The sequence below is a fragment of the Ascaphus truei genome, chromosome 4, assembly GCF_040206685.1.
Source record: "Ascaphus truei isolate aAscTru1 chromosome 4, aAscTru1.hap1, whole genome shotgun sequence".
NCBI classification, from domain to species: Eukaryota; Metazoa; Chordata; class Amphibia; order Anura; family Ascaphidae; genus Ascaphus; species Ascaphus truei.
Window position 1 is genome coordinate 126,791,721 of NC_134486.1, and position 20,231 is coordinate 126,811,951.

General features: G+C 40.0%; 1 protein-coding gene across 1 annotated transcript in view; it reads left to right on the plus strand.

Moving 5' to 3' along the window:
* Positions 1 to 20,231, plus strand: part of MTHFD1L (methylenetetrahydrofolate dehydrogenase (NADP+ dependent) 1 like) — a 336,871-nt gene that overhangs the window by 81,083 nt on the left and 235,557 nt on the right. The window contains exons 9-11 of the mRNA XM_075596571.1: positions 7,350 to 7,426; positions 7,806 to 7,903; positions 18,697 to 18,870. Of these exons, the coding sequence (XP_075452686.1) occupies positions 7,350 to 7,426; positions 7,806 to 7,903; positions 18,697 to 18,870 (349 nt within the window). The remainder of the gene's footprint in view (positions 1 to 7,349; positions 7,427 to 7,805; positions 7,904 to 18,696; positions 18,871 to 20,231) is intronic.

Genomic DNA, 20,231 nt, shown 5'->3' on the forward strand with positions numbered 1-20,231 from the left:
AGTGCCACCATTAGGTTGCCTCACTTGAGTGCCACAGGAATCAGAAGAGCGAGTAAGGGTTAAGGGGACAGAAGCACCAGAACGGCGAATCCTCAGTTACATGCATTTAAGTTGGGAACTAGGAGATCTTGATTTCAGTGACTCCATGTGCTCAACGCCTTCTAAACCCTTGTTAACATGTTCTTAGCAGTTGTTTTACGATGTTAGTTGTGTTTATTAGCCTTGCAAAACACTTAAAGACTGCCTTTTATTGGGCCCAAAAGACCAGGCCTGTAGCAGCGAAACAAACGTTCTACAAACCAGAGTTACGTTTTATAAGCAAACTTTAGAAAATCACAATTGTGGCCTTTTTTCTGAGTCCTCGCAAAAATATTTATAGCCATGATGATTTTATAATAGAGATCATAATAAAAAATAGATTCGATGAATACATATCGTGTGTTTCTTGAATGACTGAATATTAAAATCTGTGTTTTTTAACTTATTTTTCTCACAATGTTATGAATTTGGTCTGGGTGGATTACATTTGGCATAGGCATCGTTGAATAATGACCTGAATTATATTGTATTTTATCGGTTCAGCAGACCCGCCCTCGTTTCATACAGTGCATGTCTCTTGAGCAAAAAGTTATACGCATCCAAGCCAAATAAAATGTGATATATTTTTATTAGACCCTGAGGTCAACCCGAAAGAGGAATTGAACCTGTGCCTCCTTGTTTAATCTATAATTGTGGCAGTATTCATGATCTCAGCAGATCCTTATTCAATTTCTGATTGTGACAGTATGCTGTAATTTCCAGGAAAACATTGAATGTTGCAGTTTCATATTCCCACATGCTATGATTAAAGGCTGCTCAATAGTAGTGAAAATGTTATTTACTTTGCAAAGTACCTTTTTTGCCTGTGCTGTTAGAGGGGTTTTTTGTTTTTTAAAGGAGCCGTTCATGCGCTTTTTCTATTTATTATTTCTTAACATAAATTTACAGCAGGGTTCCCGGAGCTGAACCCCATTAATGTTTAATGTAACCCCTATGTCACGAGATAGACCTCCAAAGGGGGCAACGGTATCTCGGCAAAGTTTAAAGCCCCTTTTGGTCACGTGGGCCAAGAGTAAGCCGAACCTGATGACATCACAGGGGAGCTTTGATAAGTGGCCATTACATGATCCCCGCTAGTGGAGCGGCTACTGGCACCTACTGCATGTCTACTGTATATCTTTTGGAAGCAGGGGGTCCCCGAAGCTGAAATTAATGGGATTCCGCTCTGAAGACCTCTGCTTCAGTCATATGTTAATTTTTTTTTTTTTTATCGCCTGCTACAATTGTCTCTTTAAGGACTCAACATTGGGTAATCAAGTTGTTCCCAAAGCTGTCCTTGGCTACCACTGACTATGCCAAGTTTAAGGATTAACCAATGCATTTGCACACAGTGAGTGCACCTCAGTTGTACATGACCGATATTGCTTATTTGCCCTTAGAAACCTGATGCGTCTTAGGGCCTGGAGGAGAGGGTTGAAAATCACTGCTTTAGACTGTGTAGGAGAGTGGAGACATCTGTTGGGTGGGAGTGGTTGACTAATTTAAAAAAAAAATGTGTCTATATATGTGTGTGTGTGTGTGTGTGTTTGTGTGTTTGTGTGTGTGTGTGTGTGTGTGTGTGTGTATATAATCAAAAAGATGGACAGGCACTCCTCATTGCATAAACGTTGGATATATTCGCTCATATATCCAAATTTTGTGCAATTAGGAGTGCCTGCCCATCTTTTTGAGTCTCTATATTATCCCCTGGACGGATAGCACCGTAATATACTTTTTTACAATTGTGTGTACGTGCGTGTACACCCCTTGTTCAGTTGCTAGAGTCTCGCGTAGATCATGGCACAGCCAGGAAGAAGATAGCTCCTATCCGGTCTGTGTCAGTAATAGGGACATTACACACCATAGCTACATTGTAAGGGCTTCTTTAAATTTGTAACTTAAAGGTGTTTTCAGTCTTACTACTTAAGTGTTTGTAAAATCATGCAGAGGTGAATTTAATTTTAAAGTTTTTTTTAGGTGTTGTCACGTATGGCACACCTTTGAGCACGTGACCTGTATATAGGACAAGGGTTAATACACAGCTATCTTGCTGACCCACTTTTCACCTACCACAAAGGTCCCTTAAATGAATATCTTCCCTCAATCCGTCCCAATATACCATCTGTCAAGAACAGCACACTTGTGAGCATCTGACCTGTATATGTAACCAGGGTTAATTCACACGGCTAAACTAGCCAACTCTTCTGTACAAGGTACTTCAAATGAGTTAATTTTTACTCAGTTGCAATCTGATCCGCTACCGCTGACACCACCACCAAAGATAAATGCAGACAAAATATGTATCAATAAAATTGGATATGTATCTGCCAGGGTCTTCGGTCCCAGTTTATTAAAGAAAATCTGTGCACTTTACACACATCTTTTGTAGCAAAATGTCAGAACATTTACTTGAGACTCTACAAAGCGTGCAACAGTTCAAACAAAGCCCAAAGATTAAAGTTTTGTCTTTAATATTATAAAATTACAGAAAAAAGATTATTACAAGACCGGAGCGTAGCTAAAGCCCGGGTGAAGTACGGGGGCCCGTGCTCTTGGGGGGGGCGGGGGGGCATTCAAGGGTGAACGATGAATATTTTTGTGGCTGCGCATGCGTGACCGGCTCTTGCCTACCGCGCATGCGCAATTGGCACTTGCCGGCGGCGCATGGGCGATCGGAGGTTGCACATGCGCACCAGCAACCGGCAATTGGAGATTGCGCATGCGCATCCGGCAAGTGCCGGTCACGCATGCGCAGCCAAACGCAATACAAAAACTTGCCCTGGGCAACTGTTACAAGAACATACAGTTATAATAAATGCAAACTGTTTCAGCAAAAGAAAAGAAGATAAACGAAGAATCTAACTTGCGTTACAATAGAGCATTCATCAGATCTTTTCCCAAAGGGTCTTGTGTAGAATTTGAGATTTCACGTGCTCCAGCATGGACACTCCCTTAGTTGAAATCTAACTTTCGATGAAAAAATGCGTAGGAAAAAAGTGGTGGAATTGCGGAGCACCACCACCACCATCATCCAGCAGAAAGGGAAAAAATGATCAAGAGGGGGTCTCCCATAAAAAATGTATTTATTAGGTCACATGTAACCACCACCGAGGTTAAAAAAAAAATGCACCGACGCATTTCATGCACAATGCGCATTGTGTGTGAAACGCATTGGTTCTTTTTTTTTTAACCTCGTTGGTGGTTACATGTGACCTAATAAATACATTTTTTATGGGAGACGCCTCTCAATCATTTTTTTTCCTATTTGTTGGATGTTGGTGGTGCTCCGCAATTCCACCTCTCTTTTTTTTTTCCCCGACTGATTTTCTACCACCGCGGATTCTGCACACCGAAGGACCTGCACTAATCACCAGGATGGACAATGGTCACTCAGGAATATGTTAACCTTTTTTGAAACCACCTTGAGTTATATGACAAATTCTAATTTCCTTATTATGGGAGATTTTTATTGTGCCCTTCTTCTATAAATGTGGTGAGAGACTACCAGGCGCTATTCTCCCTTCAAAGTGTTATCTCTACATACATTACACTTATCCTCTGGAAAGGAGGTTCTGGCTTTCATATATGTTTTATTCATATTGCTGACGGAGCAAATTGTTTTTGAGCACCGGATCCGTTTTGACATTTATTCCTATTAAAAAAATGCCAATGTTTTATTCCTAGACTATGTGCATTGCAACACACACACAGCCCACCACTGTTGTAAATCGGCTCTTGGCTGACATTTTTACGACTTACGAGTAGAAAAAAAAACAACAAAATTTCTTGCAACGTTTGCATTAGTCTGAATATTCCCAAACGAATATTAACGAACTGCGCTCACCCACCAGATATATCAGTGTAGATTAGGGCACAGGTGATACAATATATATAATAACATTATTTGATGAGATAGAGAAGTCAGTAGGAGATGAGATTCCAGATTACTAGATGAAGCAAATACAAAGCACCTAATCATACAAATGAATAAAAGGTACATACAATATATTAGTGCTAGAATGGGGTGTTCTCGTGCAGCTCTTTTGAGGAAAACGACCTCCTTTCCTCCAATCCAAAAATGCCACTATCAAAAGGGAAGCGCAACAGAGGAAAACCTCATAGAAATAGCATTTATTTGTGCTTAAGGACAAACAGTCAATTAGTATGTGGACAGTTTAGAATGAAAGAAAAAAATGCTTATCTGGACTAGAACAAAAGTTCAGGTGGATGCCGAAACCTCTGAATTGCCTCTCTCCTGCGTCCCGTAGAGCACAAGCTGTTGGTAATGAAAGGGGCTGAGAGTAAAGATGTTCCGCGACTTGATGAACTGAAGCAGCTGATGTTGAAGGCAATACAACTCTGGGTTGCCTCCCTCCTGTACTCTGTTATCCACGGAGAGGTGGTTTAAACAGGGCGCCGACAGAAGATGCGAGACGATGATTCTGCTCAATCAGCTGTTCTTGCAGGCGATTTATAAGGCGATGCATCCTCCCCATATGTCTCTGTTCACGGAACAAAATGATGGAGATAAGGCTCCACATGCAGCAAGTGCCGAATATCTGCGGCAACAGCTGTTCCTAGAACCAATACACAGCAGATGGCTCCGAATAGAAGGGAATCAGCTGTAGGGTAAATCCTGTCGCTCCCATCATTTAGGATAGTGACAACACAGGAGAATACTTCCATTTCACCTCTAATGGCCACATAAGCAAATAACATTAAGCAAGGTTTAAAAGGTCCCAAAGGGGTTCGCAGAGATTGCTGACACAGGTAATGTGTCTGGGAATGCGGGGGAACCTCCGTTTCAATGTCCTACGCGTTTCGTGAGGTCAGTCACTTCATCAAGGGAACTTGATGAACATTCCTCTGTTGCACTTCCCTTTTGATAGTAGCATTAGACTGAATATATAAACTCGCTCCTAACTTTGTTTTCATAATACATAGACACACACCATCTTCACCATTGTGTCTGCGTACTTAATGTAATTTGATAGACTAATGTCTATTTTAGAAGGAGAAACAGATCTGTCTTTTGCACCTCTTAATCATGAAATGTTTGCCATCACCGGATTTGTCTCATTGCAACGATTACAAATATTTAGGTGTTATTCTTGCAAATGGATGTCAGGACAATGATATCTTTATATTTAATATATATTTTGTGGGGTACCTTCTTAGCCACGCCCCCTGAACCTTGCAGAACCCTCCAAAGAATGTCTTTGAAGGGTCCTTTAAACCGTTTTGTTCGTCTCTAGTGTCAGGGAGGCCATATTTTATTCCCATCTCTGGCAAAGCAGATGCTTACTTGAAAGAACCTCAGTCCTATACAACCCAGACCTGCCTTGATGGGCCATAAAAACAAACCTTGTATGTTTGTAACCAACGTTAACCCCTGAAGTACCAGATTGGTTAAAATACTTACATCATGATATTATCATGACAAATGGGTTATCTTTCTCTCTGGTATTCCATAAATCTACACTTCATTGCTCCTCTCTTTTGAACTTTATATTACATTACGAACCAGGAGTTCTTCCACTATTGTGTAACACAAGTCGAAATATGTCCACTCCCAGTGACTTTTTTTAATTGTAATTGTAATCTCGTATGTGTCAGTAAAGACTCGCTGATTTAAAATAAAATACTTTTTTTTTTTTTTTTAAATAAATATACAATTTTTATGCCCAGAGCTCCTGGTTAATGAAGGTCAAATTTCAAGTCATGTAACAGCTCAGTCGAGACTCAATCAAACTGGGTGAATTACACGCATTACTCCTCTCTCTCACGCAGCATGAGGTAATGTTCAAGCTGCCAGCAGACCCTGAGACCATACTAAACACCGTCCGCAACACTATAACCATCGCTACGGAATGGCATAAGTTGGTCCTTTGGGGAACAACCCTGCCCCTCGAGTGATATTCCTGCCCCCTCCGACCACAACTCCGCCCGTCAGCTGATGCCGGTTCCCTTGCTCCTGTGGTGAGGGGTTCTTGCGCAAATCTCAAGTGTTTTTGATGCCCGTTCTCACACTCAGGAGTTGGGCACCATTGACCGCTTTAATGTAGAGGAAGTCTCACAACAACAAAATGCGTTGAGTGATGTCAGCACGCTCTTCATTACACAGAGTAGGAGCTTGTATGCATTACAGACTCGCGGTGAAGCAGAGCAAAGGATATGCCTTAGCTTTAAACAGTCTGCCAGTCGGGTCCTAAATATGCCTCCTTCATTTGGAATTGTATTATTATTATACTGAGCTGTTGATCCTAACATTCTTGTGAGCATGATTACTACAGAGGAATTGTCAAAAATAAAAAAAGCGTTTACACTAATAGAGCCACAGATGCAGCCATCAGTATCCGATCACTTGCCTGGGTAAAAACTAAATGCCTCAACATTTCTGTGAGATTCTGCTGCCAGACTAATGGCCCATCGGATTAACACCCGGGGTCCCTGCAGTCCCATTCAGTTTGAATGGGACTGCAGGGACCTCCCTTTGTGTTAATCTCACAGAAATATTGCAGTTTATTGTGAGATTGCCCCAGATTTTCCAAGGCAAGTGATCGGATACTGGTGGCTGCATCTGTATGTACGCCTCTGCATGCTTTGTACGTGTATGCACCTCTCCTATTGATTTTACTTGCATGTCTGGTGCAATGTATTTTATTTCCCTTCCCTGTATTCCAAAATCTGTGTTGTAAAATGCTGCATACATGTTTGGAGATATAAAAATATACAGATTCAGTAGGACCTCTGAACTGTAGAGAGAGAGGCTAAAAAGCCCATCAGGTTTTACAGATCTGTAAGTCATTTATTGCATTTTTTATTATATAATTAAATGGTGAAGCCTTGTGTGCTATTTAATATATTGACACAATTTTCCAAGTAAGGACAACAACAACCTGATTTTCCGCTAAGCAAACAAAAGCTTATTATATAGGTACACTATTTCACAGTGATCAGCGGTCTGGCTTGGTCCATGGTTGTACTTTAAGAAACAAAGTAATGGTTGGTTTTAACATTTCAGTGCATGCAAATACTTTATTTATAATTCAGTCCTACATCATACTGATCTATTGTAGAGACCTTGAAATACCTCAAAGATGGCTAGCTATAGCCTCTCCAGTTCTCCCTCATATTAGACAGCACGTGCAAAGGATTCTGGGTAAGAACATATCAATGAGAGTATGGATTTACTTCTAGACTTTATTATATGTTGTACTTGGAGAATTGTTCTCCAATTAACATCTTTAATTCATCTGTTCTTCATGCAGGGGGCTCTGATGCACAATACAGCGATGGGATTGCTGGCCAAGGAGTAGGACCACTCGCAGCTGCCCTAAGAATGGAGGTTGGTATTGGTTATTATAAAAAGATGGTGTGTGCTGAAATTATTGTGATCTTGTAAATCTCTCCCTTGGGACAACCGCCGCCACACTAGGTACCAAGAGTAACCAAATCACTTACTCTCAGGTGAATGATCCGAATTTGCATATGAATAGAATGTTTGGTGGTTACCTCAGAAGCTTGCTCTGGTCACGGCCCTGAGCAGAGGTTTGAGAACGCCGCTCTAAATGATGGTTTGTGCATAATTTGTTTTGTTTTTTTGTTCTCTTGAGGCTAATCTATAATCTTGTTTTATCTTCCTTTTTTTTTTTTTTTTTTTTTTTAACCAATCACGTCCTATAATTATTTGGTTTTGATAAAGCGTTTTGTGTCTTTATGAGCAGAACCTGGCAGAGAGCAGTAGAAGATGGATTCAAGCACAGCAGTATAAGAAGTGGAACCTCCACTGCCTCAAACTTCAGCCGCTTTCACCAGTACCAAGGTATGACCTATTTCAGTGCTTCAGTGGTGTTTTTGTAGGGGGGAAAAAAGCTCAAGAATCCTTAAAAGATTATTCTCTATCTCTCTATCTCACACACACACTAAATCGTTCAGCTTTAAATAAACAAATGTGGTAGAAAATCGTTTATACTCTACCTGTTAGTATTGCATTCCTAATCATTTCATAATCACTTTATTGAAGAAAACTGCCTGGACGTAGTAATTCCTCCCTCCCCCCAAAACATAGCCTTGATTAAAACTGATCAGTTTCCTTAATTCAGAATCCAGAGCGAACCTAGATCTTCATATAAATTATATTCATCTATAATTGAGCTATATCAATGATATACTGTATGTCTATATCATTATTTCTCAACTGTCTCTTTGGGAACTCCAGCTAGGCCAAATTTGTAGGTGATAGCTCATCAGTCCAGTACATATGTGGGTTCTAGCCAGGGGGGGGGGGGGGGGTTCACAGATCAGAAGGATTGGGGAACATTGGCCTATAGTTTTCTGAAATACAGAATACCAAACTGAAGTTAATGACACTTCAATATTATTTACAATTCTCCTGCTAATTCTGATTTTCCATTTCTCCCATGTTAGTAATTGAGGTCTGTATTTAAAAAAAAAATGTTTTTATGCATTTGCCGTTACTAATTGATGGCCATTCTCAGACTGTGGTGTGCTGGTCAAGCTTGGATACCATCTGTATATTACGTACTCCCTTTTTTTTCCATTTCTTTCTCAATAGGCTATAAGTGAATTAGTAGCTTCCAGTATATGCAGTAAAATTGTCCCATGCCTTAAATAAGCTTTTCTTGACTAGTAATTAAATTTATTCTAGCACTGGTTACAGAAAATAGGTCCTTGTAATTTCCTGCAAGTATGTCCGTGTGTGTCTAGGAACACAATTGCAATCAATCAAAGGGTGCTGTTACAAGAGGTCTTCCGAACAGTGTTGTCATATTAGCATTTCGTATTTAATTTCCATAACACAGATTCAGTTACAAGTATATGATGATCAACTAATTTAGCCCTTCAAGTTGAGGCTTGGAAGGAGAATTAAAGTACAGTTACTTTACTTACAGTACAGCAAAAAAAATGTTGGAGGAATTAAGCAGACACACCTAACCTGCTGTTTTTTTCACCCTCCAAAATGTGTGTGTGTGTGTGTGTGTGTGTGTGTGTGTGTGTGTGTGTGTGTGTACACACCGTGTTCAGTGAAAAAAGGGACCCTTATAGTTTTTCATCACATCTTCTATACTGTATTTCTTTCTCAATCCGCATGAAACTGTGCCCAATTGTGGGTCTGTTTATGTAGATTAACACTATGTAAGAAGCACAATGTAGACAATCAACTGATAACCAAATTGACGTCACTGTATTATGTCAACAAGTACCAGCTACACTGCGGTAGGGCCAAGTTTTTCCTTTGTAGCTCGTAAATGTGTTAAACTGTTGTAATCTAATCTGAAACACTAAGATTACTAGAACGTTTGAGTTCAAAGTGTGTGTTCAGAATGTCGTCCTGCTGAAACGCACGCCCGAAGACGAGCGTGCCACTGTGGGATTGCATAACCGTGTTGATCAAGCTGCTCCCACTTCTGAACAATACGTTGTTTTCGACATTCGTTTTTTTCAGTCCTAGTGTCCATCCTTCATCAGGACTGTCACGCGGGCCAGTAGGAAGTCGCTTGGTAGGGAGGGGTAGCTTCTGTTTTAAAGATTTTAACTTGAATCCTTTGCCATAACAGAAAAATGTGAATTCACGGTTGCACTTGTAAACCTTCATTTAACACCAATTCCAAATGTGAAAGGTGTAGTAATAAAACGTATTCGTGTTAATCTGCTCTATGCAACATTCGATGAACTTAAAGGGGCAGTCTCATTTAGGACCAAAGGGAACTAAGGAGTGACATGATAAGTAAGGGGATTAGCACATTGTTTTAACGCAGGGGCGCTCAACTCCAGCCCAGCCCCCCCAGCAGGTCAGGATATCCCAGCTTCAGCACAGGTGACTCCATTAAAGGCTCAGTTGCAGACTGAGACTCTGATTGAGCCGCCGGTGCTGATGTAGGGACTGATTTGAGCTACCAGTGCTGACGCATGGATATCCTGAAAACCTGACCTGTTAGAAGGGCTTGAGGACCGGAGTTGAGCCCCCTTGTTTTTAACGAATCAGACAGCAATAAGTATGTTTAATTATTTATAAACATTTAATGTATCCATAATAACTAAATGCTTTGGAGTGTTGTTCTATCTTTAACTAATCTCTTGTGATTGAACTGGTTTAACTGTATGTACAATGGGTTTTTTTTGGGGGGGGGGGGGTTGTTTGGTTAACGATGGCTGCATAATTAGCTGAAAGAAGTATACCAGATTTAAAAATGAAACGGACAAGAAGAATACAAACATTCTTTAACACAGGAATTAAATAAGTGAAACCTGTACTTTTAAGGATTAGATTATCTTTTTAGGGAACCCTATTGCAAATTGTTTACAAATGTCCTTTTTTGTTGTTGTTGCTGTGGAGCTGGCTCCCGTGCGATTATCTGTCTCCCCCATTGGATTGTGTGGATACAGACTCCTTGTTGTGGGTAGGGGGATAGTTGAGAAGCAGTAATATATAGGAGCATACTGCACTGTTATTACCTCATTGCTCTGTTTCCATTTACAGGTAACAAATAAACTGCCCCTTTATTTCTACAGCCATAACAGCTTTTGACAGTTTTTATTTACACAACACAGATCAAGGATGCAAATGGTCCTTCTTGGCTTGGGATATTGAGCTATAAAATGTGCTATAACAATTCATTGGATGCCTCTCCTTGTGAAGCAGTCATGTAAACAGACTGGGCATGACTTGGTGTCAGTAGTTTATACAGTATATCATGTTGCATACTTGGAAGAGTGTGTGACAGGAGTAATATTGGTGAACGAGCCCCATTTGTCACATATGCCACAATGTCATATTGCAGATGTCCTTTCTGTATCCCTCTTACATGTTGTATGCATTTGTGCAAACTATAATAACTGATGAGTTCTTATGTATGTAGGTGTTCATGTTTATTTGTGTGTGCATATGTATAGTGTTTGTGTGTGTATATATCAAATGTACGTTGTTTGTGTGTGCGTGTAGTATTGTAGTTAATTTAGTATTAAAAAAATTAATATATTTTGAAAACGTGTGTGTATGTATGTACTATAGCACAGAAAAAAATTCCAACAAAACCAGTCATTCCAAGATATCACAATCTTTTCTTTTTTCTGATAGGAAAAAAAGAATTACAGAAGTGGTTTTGTAACTCTGCTAAACTGAGTGGCGTTCCATGAGAGTAAATTCATTGGTTAATATATGAGTTCAGTATGGCAGAGATTTAATTGGTATATACCAGTATGGAGAAAAAAAAAACGACATCAAAGATATATTATAGGTCGACCCAACTTACTTTGGAAATGCAGAGCTGGAGTTCTCTGACCCATAAATTATCCCTACCTGGGTTAGTCATTAAATCACAAATTACTGTACAGTACATCATGAATGCATTTCACATCTCAGGTTGAGTAAACACAAGGATGTCCTCCAGCACAAGATTCCAGAACATTCTTCTGATGGGATTTTGACTGGAGCAACCCTTCTGAATGCAATCCTGTTTTGGATTAAATTATGTTTAACTTTCAATGCAATTCTACACTGACCCATAATCAATTGCATAGCTGTTCTATAATTGTTGTTAGATACAGTACACTGTAACCTATCCAGCTTCACCTCCCTTATTTTGCCAGTACTTGTCCATCATATCTTGCAGTTAAATACAGCACACTTTATTCCAGTATTGTAACCTATACTTCACCTGTGTAGTGAGTGTATGTAAGTTGGGGAAATGTGTCACCCTTCAAGAAACCAACTGTGGCTTTGATTCCTGCCTGGGCCACTTAGACTGAGATCTTTGGGAAGTTGCTTTATTTCCTTGTGCCCTTCCAAAATGAACATCAAAACGAGATCTCTTTACATTGCGGCTCATATTTAAATTGCAGAGCGGTGCTATTCCATAAGACTCCTTACTGCACCGGAAACCACCTTACTGTCCATTCAATGTCTTCCACCAACAGGAGGAGTCTTCTGGGATTACACCACTTGGTAAATATGGACCTGTATCTTTGCTAATACAAAATATTAGGATATAAATGTAATGTAGTCTTTTTTTTTTTTTTTTCTGCTTCAATGCGGGATAAGAAGACCACAGTGGGAATGTGTCTAAGAGAAGTCTTTCAAATTATATTCTGCATTATATCATATTAAGTAATGAATATTTTACAATATGGCAGTTTTTATGGAGATTATATTTAACAGCATTTTCCGTTCTACATTTTTATTGCAAAGATTTATTCCCGCTGGCGTTACTTGCATATATTGTATATACACATGTTGTTTATACTAGGATGGGAAAGTTCAGCTATAGCCAGGATGCTTATATTTATGACTTTGTGCACACACACACACACTATAAACTATACTTTTTCCAATTTTGACACAGTGACAAGAACTGACATTAACAATAATGTATATTTTTTCTATAATGCTGCATTGTTCATAATCTTATGATCTCTGCCCTGTGCAGCAATCTAATTGTTTGGCAGCTGATTCAAAGGGAGTTGAAGCTCCTTCCCCAAGGTAATAGGGGCAGCTGAGAGGTTTTTTACATTTTCTTTATGGTTTGTAAGCTGTCTGCATACCTAAATATTTTCTTGTGTCCCTCACCTGCCTCACAGGCAGTAATATTACCACTAAACCACCCCCATTAACCAGGGAATATTAATGATCTCTAAATTGTTCCACAAATTAGGGTTGACAACCACAGGTCTATCATCTGTGAGAATACTGATAGCTTGTATGTAGACACAAAGTACTGCAGGTAATTGCAACTTTTTTCTTTGTGCCTTTGAAAGCCAGTCTAATGCCATAATTAGTCAAACAGGTGTGTCGGACAATTATTTGATAAAAAATCCATCTTGTTTGAACCCTTATGAAGAATGTATGTACAGTATGTATGTCTCTTCATTTTACTGAGACAATTGCTTAATAACCTAACAGTATATTGGTGTTCATAATAGAGTCCTTGTATGTCCTCTACCTCTCCCCAAATTCTAATACGTGTTAAGAAATCTTGCTGGGTTTTATGCACAAAGAACTATCCATGTTCTCTCTATCTTTCCTATTTACATTTAATCATCTGTTTTTACTCAAATACAGCACGCTTGACCCTACCTGTCTTTCTTAACTATCGACCTGTCTCCCTCCTGCCTTTTGCCTCTAAACTCCTTGAACGTCTTGTATTCTCTCGCTGGCTCCATTTTCTCAACACCTATTCTCTCCTAGACCCACTATAATCTGGCTTCCGCACTGCTCACTCCACTGAAACAGCCCTTACTAAAATAACTAATGACCTCCATGCTGCCAAAGACAGAGGTCATTACACTCTGCTCATATTACTATATTACTCGACCTCTCTGCAGCATTTGACACCGTGCACCCTCTTCTCCTTCACATTCTTCATACTCTTGGTATTCGTAACAAAGCTCTATCCTGGATCTCCTCTTACCTCTCCCACCGTACTTTCAGTGTCTCTTCTGCTAACACCTCCTCCTCCTCTATCGATCTCTCTGTGGGAGAACCCCAGGGCTCTATCCTGGGACCTCTTCTCTTTTCTCTGTACAAACTTTCTCTACCTAATGACAACTCTTGGATTTAAATATCACTTCTATGCTGGCGACACACAAATTTTCTTTTCAACCCCTGACCTTACACCTGCTGAACAGACCAAAGTTTCTGAATGTCTCTCTGCGATACCATCCTGGTTGGCCCTCCGCCAACTTAAACTTGCACATTGCAAAAATAGATCTCCTCATATTTCATCCCAAACCTGGCCCTACTACTTCCTTCCATATTACTATTGGAAGTACTATCATTCACCCAGTAGCCCAAGCATGCTGTCTACGGGTCACACTCGACTCCTCTCACATTCTCCTCTCACATTCAAAACGTGGCTAAAACCTGTCGCTTTTTGCTCCGCAATATTACAAAGATACGCCCTTTCCTCTGTTGCTCGACTGCTAAAACTCTGACTCAGGCCCTCATTCTCTCCCATTTCGATTACTGTAACCTCCTGCTGTCCAGCCTTCCTGCCTCTCACCTGTCTCCCCTACAAGCTATCCTAAACGCTGCTGCCAGAATCACTTTACTCTTTCCTAAATCTGTCTCAGCATCTCCCCTGCTGAAATTATGCTCCTGGCTTCCTATCACAGCTCGCACTTCATACTTCTCCTCATTTTTAAAGCTTTACACTCTTCTGCACCTCCTTACATCTCAGCCCTAATTTCTCGCTATGCACCATCCCGACTCTTGTGTTCTGCTCAAGGGTGCTTCTCTCTACCCCTTTTGTATCTAAAGCCCTCTCCCGCCTTAAACCTTTCTCACTGACTGCCCCACACCTCTGGAATGCCCTTCCCCTCAGTACCCGACTAGCACCCTCTCTATCCACCTTTAAGATCCACCTTAAGACACACTTGCTTAAAGAAGCATATGAGTAGCACCGTGGCCAATACTATACAAATGATACATAAAGCTTGGCCCCCTGCAGACGCACTTACCAGAATGCCCTCCTACTGTCTCTGTACGTTCTTCCTACCAACCAATTAGATTGTAAGCTCTTCGGAGCAGGGACTCCTCTTCTGAAATGTTACTTATATGTCTGAAGCACTTATTCCCATCCTGTTATTTGTATTATTTGTTATTCATATGATTGTCACGGTTACTACTGTGAAGCTCTATGTACATTTAATGGCGCTTTATAAATAAAGACATACATATACATCTTCAGCCCTTGTCGATCCACTGCTGGATAAAGGCCTCCCAAATGATATTCCATGTATTGTGGTTGCAAACCTCTCTTCTCTATGTTGCTCCAACACATTTTCTGATTTCATCCTCCCATCTTACTTTTGGCTGTTGTCTTGGTCTTTTAATCGCTCTCGAAATCCAGTCGAGTGCCATCTTTGTCCAACGATTATCATTTCTTCTTGCGATCATTTCTTCTTGCGATCTGTCCGGCCCACTGCCATTTCATCACCCTTGTGATCATGTCGCAGACTTTTGTTTGTTTTCGAACCCATTCATTCTTTTTCCTGTCTCTTTGGGTAATACCCAGCATATATCTCTCCATACTTCCTAGCGTTGTCTAAAGCTTCTGAATTATCTTCGCATTTAGCGTCCACGTTTCACTTCCATACATCAGCACAGGCAGAATACACGGCTCAAACACTTTCTTTTTGAGGCACAGTGAAAGGTTCACCTTGAAATCTTGTCTTGTTTCTTCCAAACGCGCTCAATTCAGTCTTCATTCTATTGATTTCATTCAAAAGGTTCCATCCATTGTTATTTGCCGGCCAAGGTAGACCGTCGTCGACTTATAGTTCTATTCCATTTATTTTGATATTTGCAGACTTGACACATTTGTGGAACATCGCTTCGGTCTTGCAGAGGTTCATGTGTAGGCCCACTTTCTTTCAGTGAGTTCTCCAATTTGTTGCTGGAGGTCTTCTGGACTTTTGACAAAAATAACAATGCCATCTGCAAATCGTAGGTGACTGGTATTCATTGTTGATTTTGATTCCTTTTTCTTCCTAATGTCTTGGTGTGTGTGTGTGTGTATATAAAATACATTGGGTATATTGAAGCTTTCATAGAATGGTTAAACAGCACTGGTGTTCCTGAACTCTTGTTTCCTCCTTACCGCTACTTTGAGTCCGTGAGAAGGATTTGAGGGAAGGATATGCATCTAATATATATTTACACGTTTGTACGGTGGTCAACAAAACAAAACATCTGCACACAAAATATTAAACGAAAATATGAAAAATAAAGCACAATCAAATTTGTTTATCATAGGTGTTATTCTTGTGTATACAACCAAGTGCACATTCATATATTATGAAAAACAAAGTAGTAAAGTTCACAAACTATTTAAAGATTCATTTACAGGCTTATTAGGCTACAGTGCCAAAAGGTTTGTCTAAAACAGATCATCCTCACGCATGTCCTGAGCGAGGTCTGCTATTGAACTAACTAAAGATTAAAAAAAATGATGCAGAGCCTTAGCGCTCCTTAAGGCTGCGGTTATAGTGCCGGTGACAGCAACGTCACGGCAAAACAAATGCATTGCCGCCGTCGTGTGCGATTATAGTAAGCGCGGCGCGACGGATTGGTCGCGATCGCTGGAAGTCATCACTATTTGATTTTCCAGCGCGCATCAATAACATAATGCGGAGGGGCTGAACCATTTTCTATTAGGACTACTAGTGATGTACCTGGAAAATTAGAAAGCATATACATTTCATCAGTGGTTAGTAAAAACACTTTCTCCACACTGCGTATTATAGGGTTTAAAATACACACAAAAAAAGATAAAAACAAAATTACAAATTTGCTGAGCAAGAAGATGGCAAAGACTAGGCCACTTGTCCACAGTTAAGGCTAAGCTTTAAAAAATTATGTAATATTCACTATATTATCACCAAAACAATGTGCAGCTACTTTCATTAACTTTTCTAGTGGCCTGTAATGTACTTCTGGTCACCCTAGCCAAAAAAAACATCTGAAAAGACAGGTTTTGAGATGTGATCCATATTGTCCTTAGAAATGTATTAACATGGAAATATTTCTTTCTGTGAGGTTTTTTTCCACTAACATGTTTATTACTTACAGTAAATGCCTGGTTAGGGACATGTTTGCTTTACAAAAAGAAACACCACATCTTTGCCAAGAAACACACATGGTTGTGTGTGTGTGTGTGTGTGTTTATGTACATTCCCCCCCTGATTTATTTCCACTCTTGACTTCTGGAATAGGTGATAAGTACAATCGATCAGCTCCCTATTCCACTGCCGCAATATGTTCTAGGGCAGCGGTGCGCAAACTGGGGCGGGAGAATTTGTAGGGGGGGCGCGGGCGGTTATTGAGGCCCCACACTCTTCCCCGAGGCATTTAATTTAAATGCCGGGCGAGGCCTCTGTAACTCACCTGCAGCCATCCTGGTCTTCGACGATGCGTCGCCATGGCAACACGCGGCAAATGACACGGTGGGGTCACGTGACGTTACATGACCTGCGACGTCATTTGACGCTGAGCCATCGGGAGAGGGGGCGCGAACACTGCGGCTCCCAAAAAGTTTGCTCAGCGCTGTTCTAGGTGTGTTTAATTCTGTACACATTTTCATGTACAATGGATACATTTTTCATTCAATCTATATATTTATATGTTGTTCAATATCTTGTATATGGTTGCTCTATTATACATTTAGAGTGGTTGTTATATACTTGCATCTGATTTTAGTGTGATTTGTTTATATTATTAATGTGTGTGATTCTTTATTTTTAGTTATATTTAATTATTATATTAAAGATTAAATTGATTAATAGATACTTACATATATATATATATATATATATATATATATATATATATATATATATATATATATAATGGATCATTATATTGTATCTATATTTATTTACTTTATCATCAGATACAGTTTGGTTTACATTTTTCATCCATATATCTACTTCTTTATATAGGTTAGGTTAGTATGTTATTGAATTAATTAAATATATTAAATGTATTATATACATAAGGAATTTAGGTTACATTAACAGTTGTTGTTTATCTGTTTACACACCACTGAGTTCATTGGTTTTATCATTATTTTTACTGTCCACACAATGTTTTGTGATTGTGGGGCACATTATATTTATTTATCACATGTACAGATGTAGCCACCAGTATCCGATCACTTGCCTGGGTAAAAACTGAGGCATCTCACAGTAAATGCCTCAACATTTCTTTGAGATTCTGCTGCCAGACTAATGACCCATCAGATTAACACAGCAGGTTTCCTAGCAGTCCCGTTCAGTTTGCATGGGACTGCATGGACCCCCGCTGTGTTAATCCGATGGGCCATTAATCTGGCTGCAGAAATCTCACAGAAATATTGCAGTTTATTGGGAGATTGCCCCAGACTTTCCAAGGCAAGTGATCAAATACTGGTGGCTGCATCTATACATTTTTGTACTGTGTTGTTTGTATTTGTAAATGTCTCCTGGTTCCCAAGGATTATAGTATACTCTGCTCCTTCCTTCTGTGTGATAGGAGCTTGAGTCCTGATTAGTATGCATCGGGTGTGCACTATATAGTGCACCTGTATTGATATAGTCCTATCAGATACAAGCATTAGCAATTTAAGATCGCCTGGGTACTTTGGCCAGAAACTCTTTGACAAAGTTACCTGCAAGGAGCGAAACGCGTCAGAGTTTTGTGCTCACGTTATGTGTAACTCCATTTTTGTTTATTAAACCCCTTTTTTATTGATTTGCGCTTGAATGATCTTCCACTTTTCGCCTTCCTGCATTTTTTTCCGCTCATACTGGATACTGTAGTTATAACGGTTTGCTTCCTAATGATGAAAGCTTGATGGGAAAGGTCTACTTGCCCATAACAACTGGACCTTTGTTCATTTTTATTTATTTATAAAAATATTTTACCAGGAAGTAATACATTGAGAGATACCTCTCGTTTTCAAGTATGTCCTGGGTACAGAGTTATAAAAAAATACATTGTTACATTAAAAGAACAGGGTTATACAGTCGATTCACAAACATTTCATGGACATATATAATGTTTATTTTGTAGTGTCGACCACCTAAGATGAGAGCTCTGTTTTGTTTTCATTTTTCCAGTGATATCGAGATTTCCCGAGGACAGCGTCCAAAAGCTGTCGATGTGCTTGCCAAGGAGATAGGATTGCTTGCAGATGAAATTGAAGTCTATGGCCGAAGCAAAGCCAAAGTACGTCTGTCTCTGCTGGAAAGGTTAAAGGAGCAGCCAGATGGAAAATATGTCTTAGTGGCTGGGTAAGAATGTACACGGCATTGGTCATATTTCTCCCTTCATTCATCCCTTACATGTTATATTGTTAAATGATCCAGTTGTTCAGTTTCTCCTATGGCCTTCTTCTGGCTGTGTAATTTTCATTAGGATGTGCCTTCTGTATGAACCGGGATGAAGGGTGCAGCTGTATGATGGTAGTTTCTAGGAAACTGCTACAAGGCACTTGATTAGTATTTTTATCATTGTTAGATGGCAAAGATGTTATTTGATGACTGCTGTTTAGTTGCAGTGCCAAACAGCTCCTGTCTGTGGGAAAAATAAATATATATACGTATATTTCTGTGAGCGGCTGCCCTGCTTAAAAGAGCAATCCTAGCGGACGATTTTTCTTGCAATTTTGTTAATTCATTTTTTTTAACACCGGTTTGAAGCAGGAGGTCTCCAGAGCTGAACCCCGTTAATTTCAGCTCCAGGGACCCCCTGGTTCCTGAGATACTTACATCCAAATGGCGTTACGGTAGCTCGGGAAAGTTTAAAGCTCCCACATCCCACGAGCCAATAGGAAGCCGCACCTGATGATGTCACAGCTTCCTATTGGCCCGCAAGGCGTGGCAGCTTAGAAACTCTGCCATTATGTGAATCCAGCCATCGGAGCGGTCACCGACACTCCCTACGGAGGTGAGTATCTCCGAAAGCAGGGGTTCTTCGGCGCAGAAATGGGGTTCAGCTCTGGAGACCCCCTGGTTCCATCCCCGCTAATTTCGGCAGTATGTACGCAAATGTACAGTATTCTTATTATTGATTAAGGCGAATACCGGACATTGTGCATCTATTGAAAAATTATTTTATTTGAATAACGTTTGAAATATTCCAAATGATATCTCTCATGATGGCTAAATTCTGCTCGTACGAAAGTGTGTTGCCTCCTAGCAGGATTGGGGTGCCTGAGAATGTCTATTCCAGCTACGATCTATTGCATTGAAATATCTGCAATTGAGATGTGTTGCAATCTGGATTCAGATAGATATAGATCGATATTTCCACAAGTGATCTCTCAGTCCATCAGACTACTGTATATTGGAAAGTTATGAGAAAGAGAAGACCCTTTTGCAGGTCAGTATGGGCTATGGCTATGGCCCCAGTCACTGCGTGCACGCGTGCGTCGGAGCACCAATTTAAGCTGCGGTCTAGCGGTAGTGATGGGTTGCACAGGGGGGGTGGGGGGTCGCAGCCATGACTTCACATGCACAAGTTACCTGCACTTCCATTGGTTAAAATAGATTATTTATTTTTATTTATTTATAAAATATTTTACCAGGAAGTAATACATTGAGAGTTACCTCTCGTTTTCAAGTATGTCCTGGGCACAGAGTAAAACAAAATA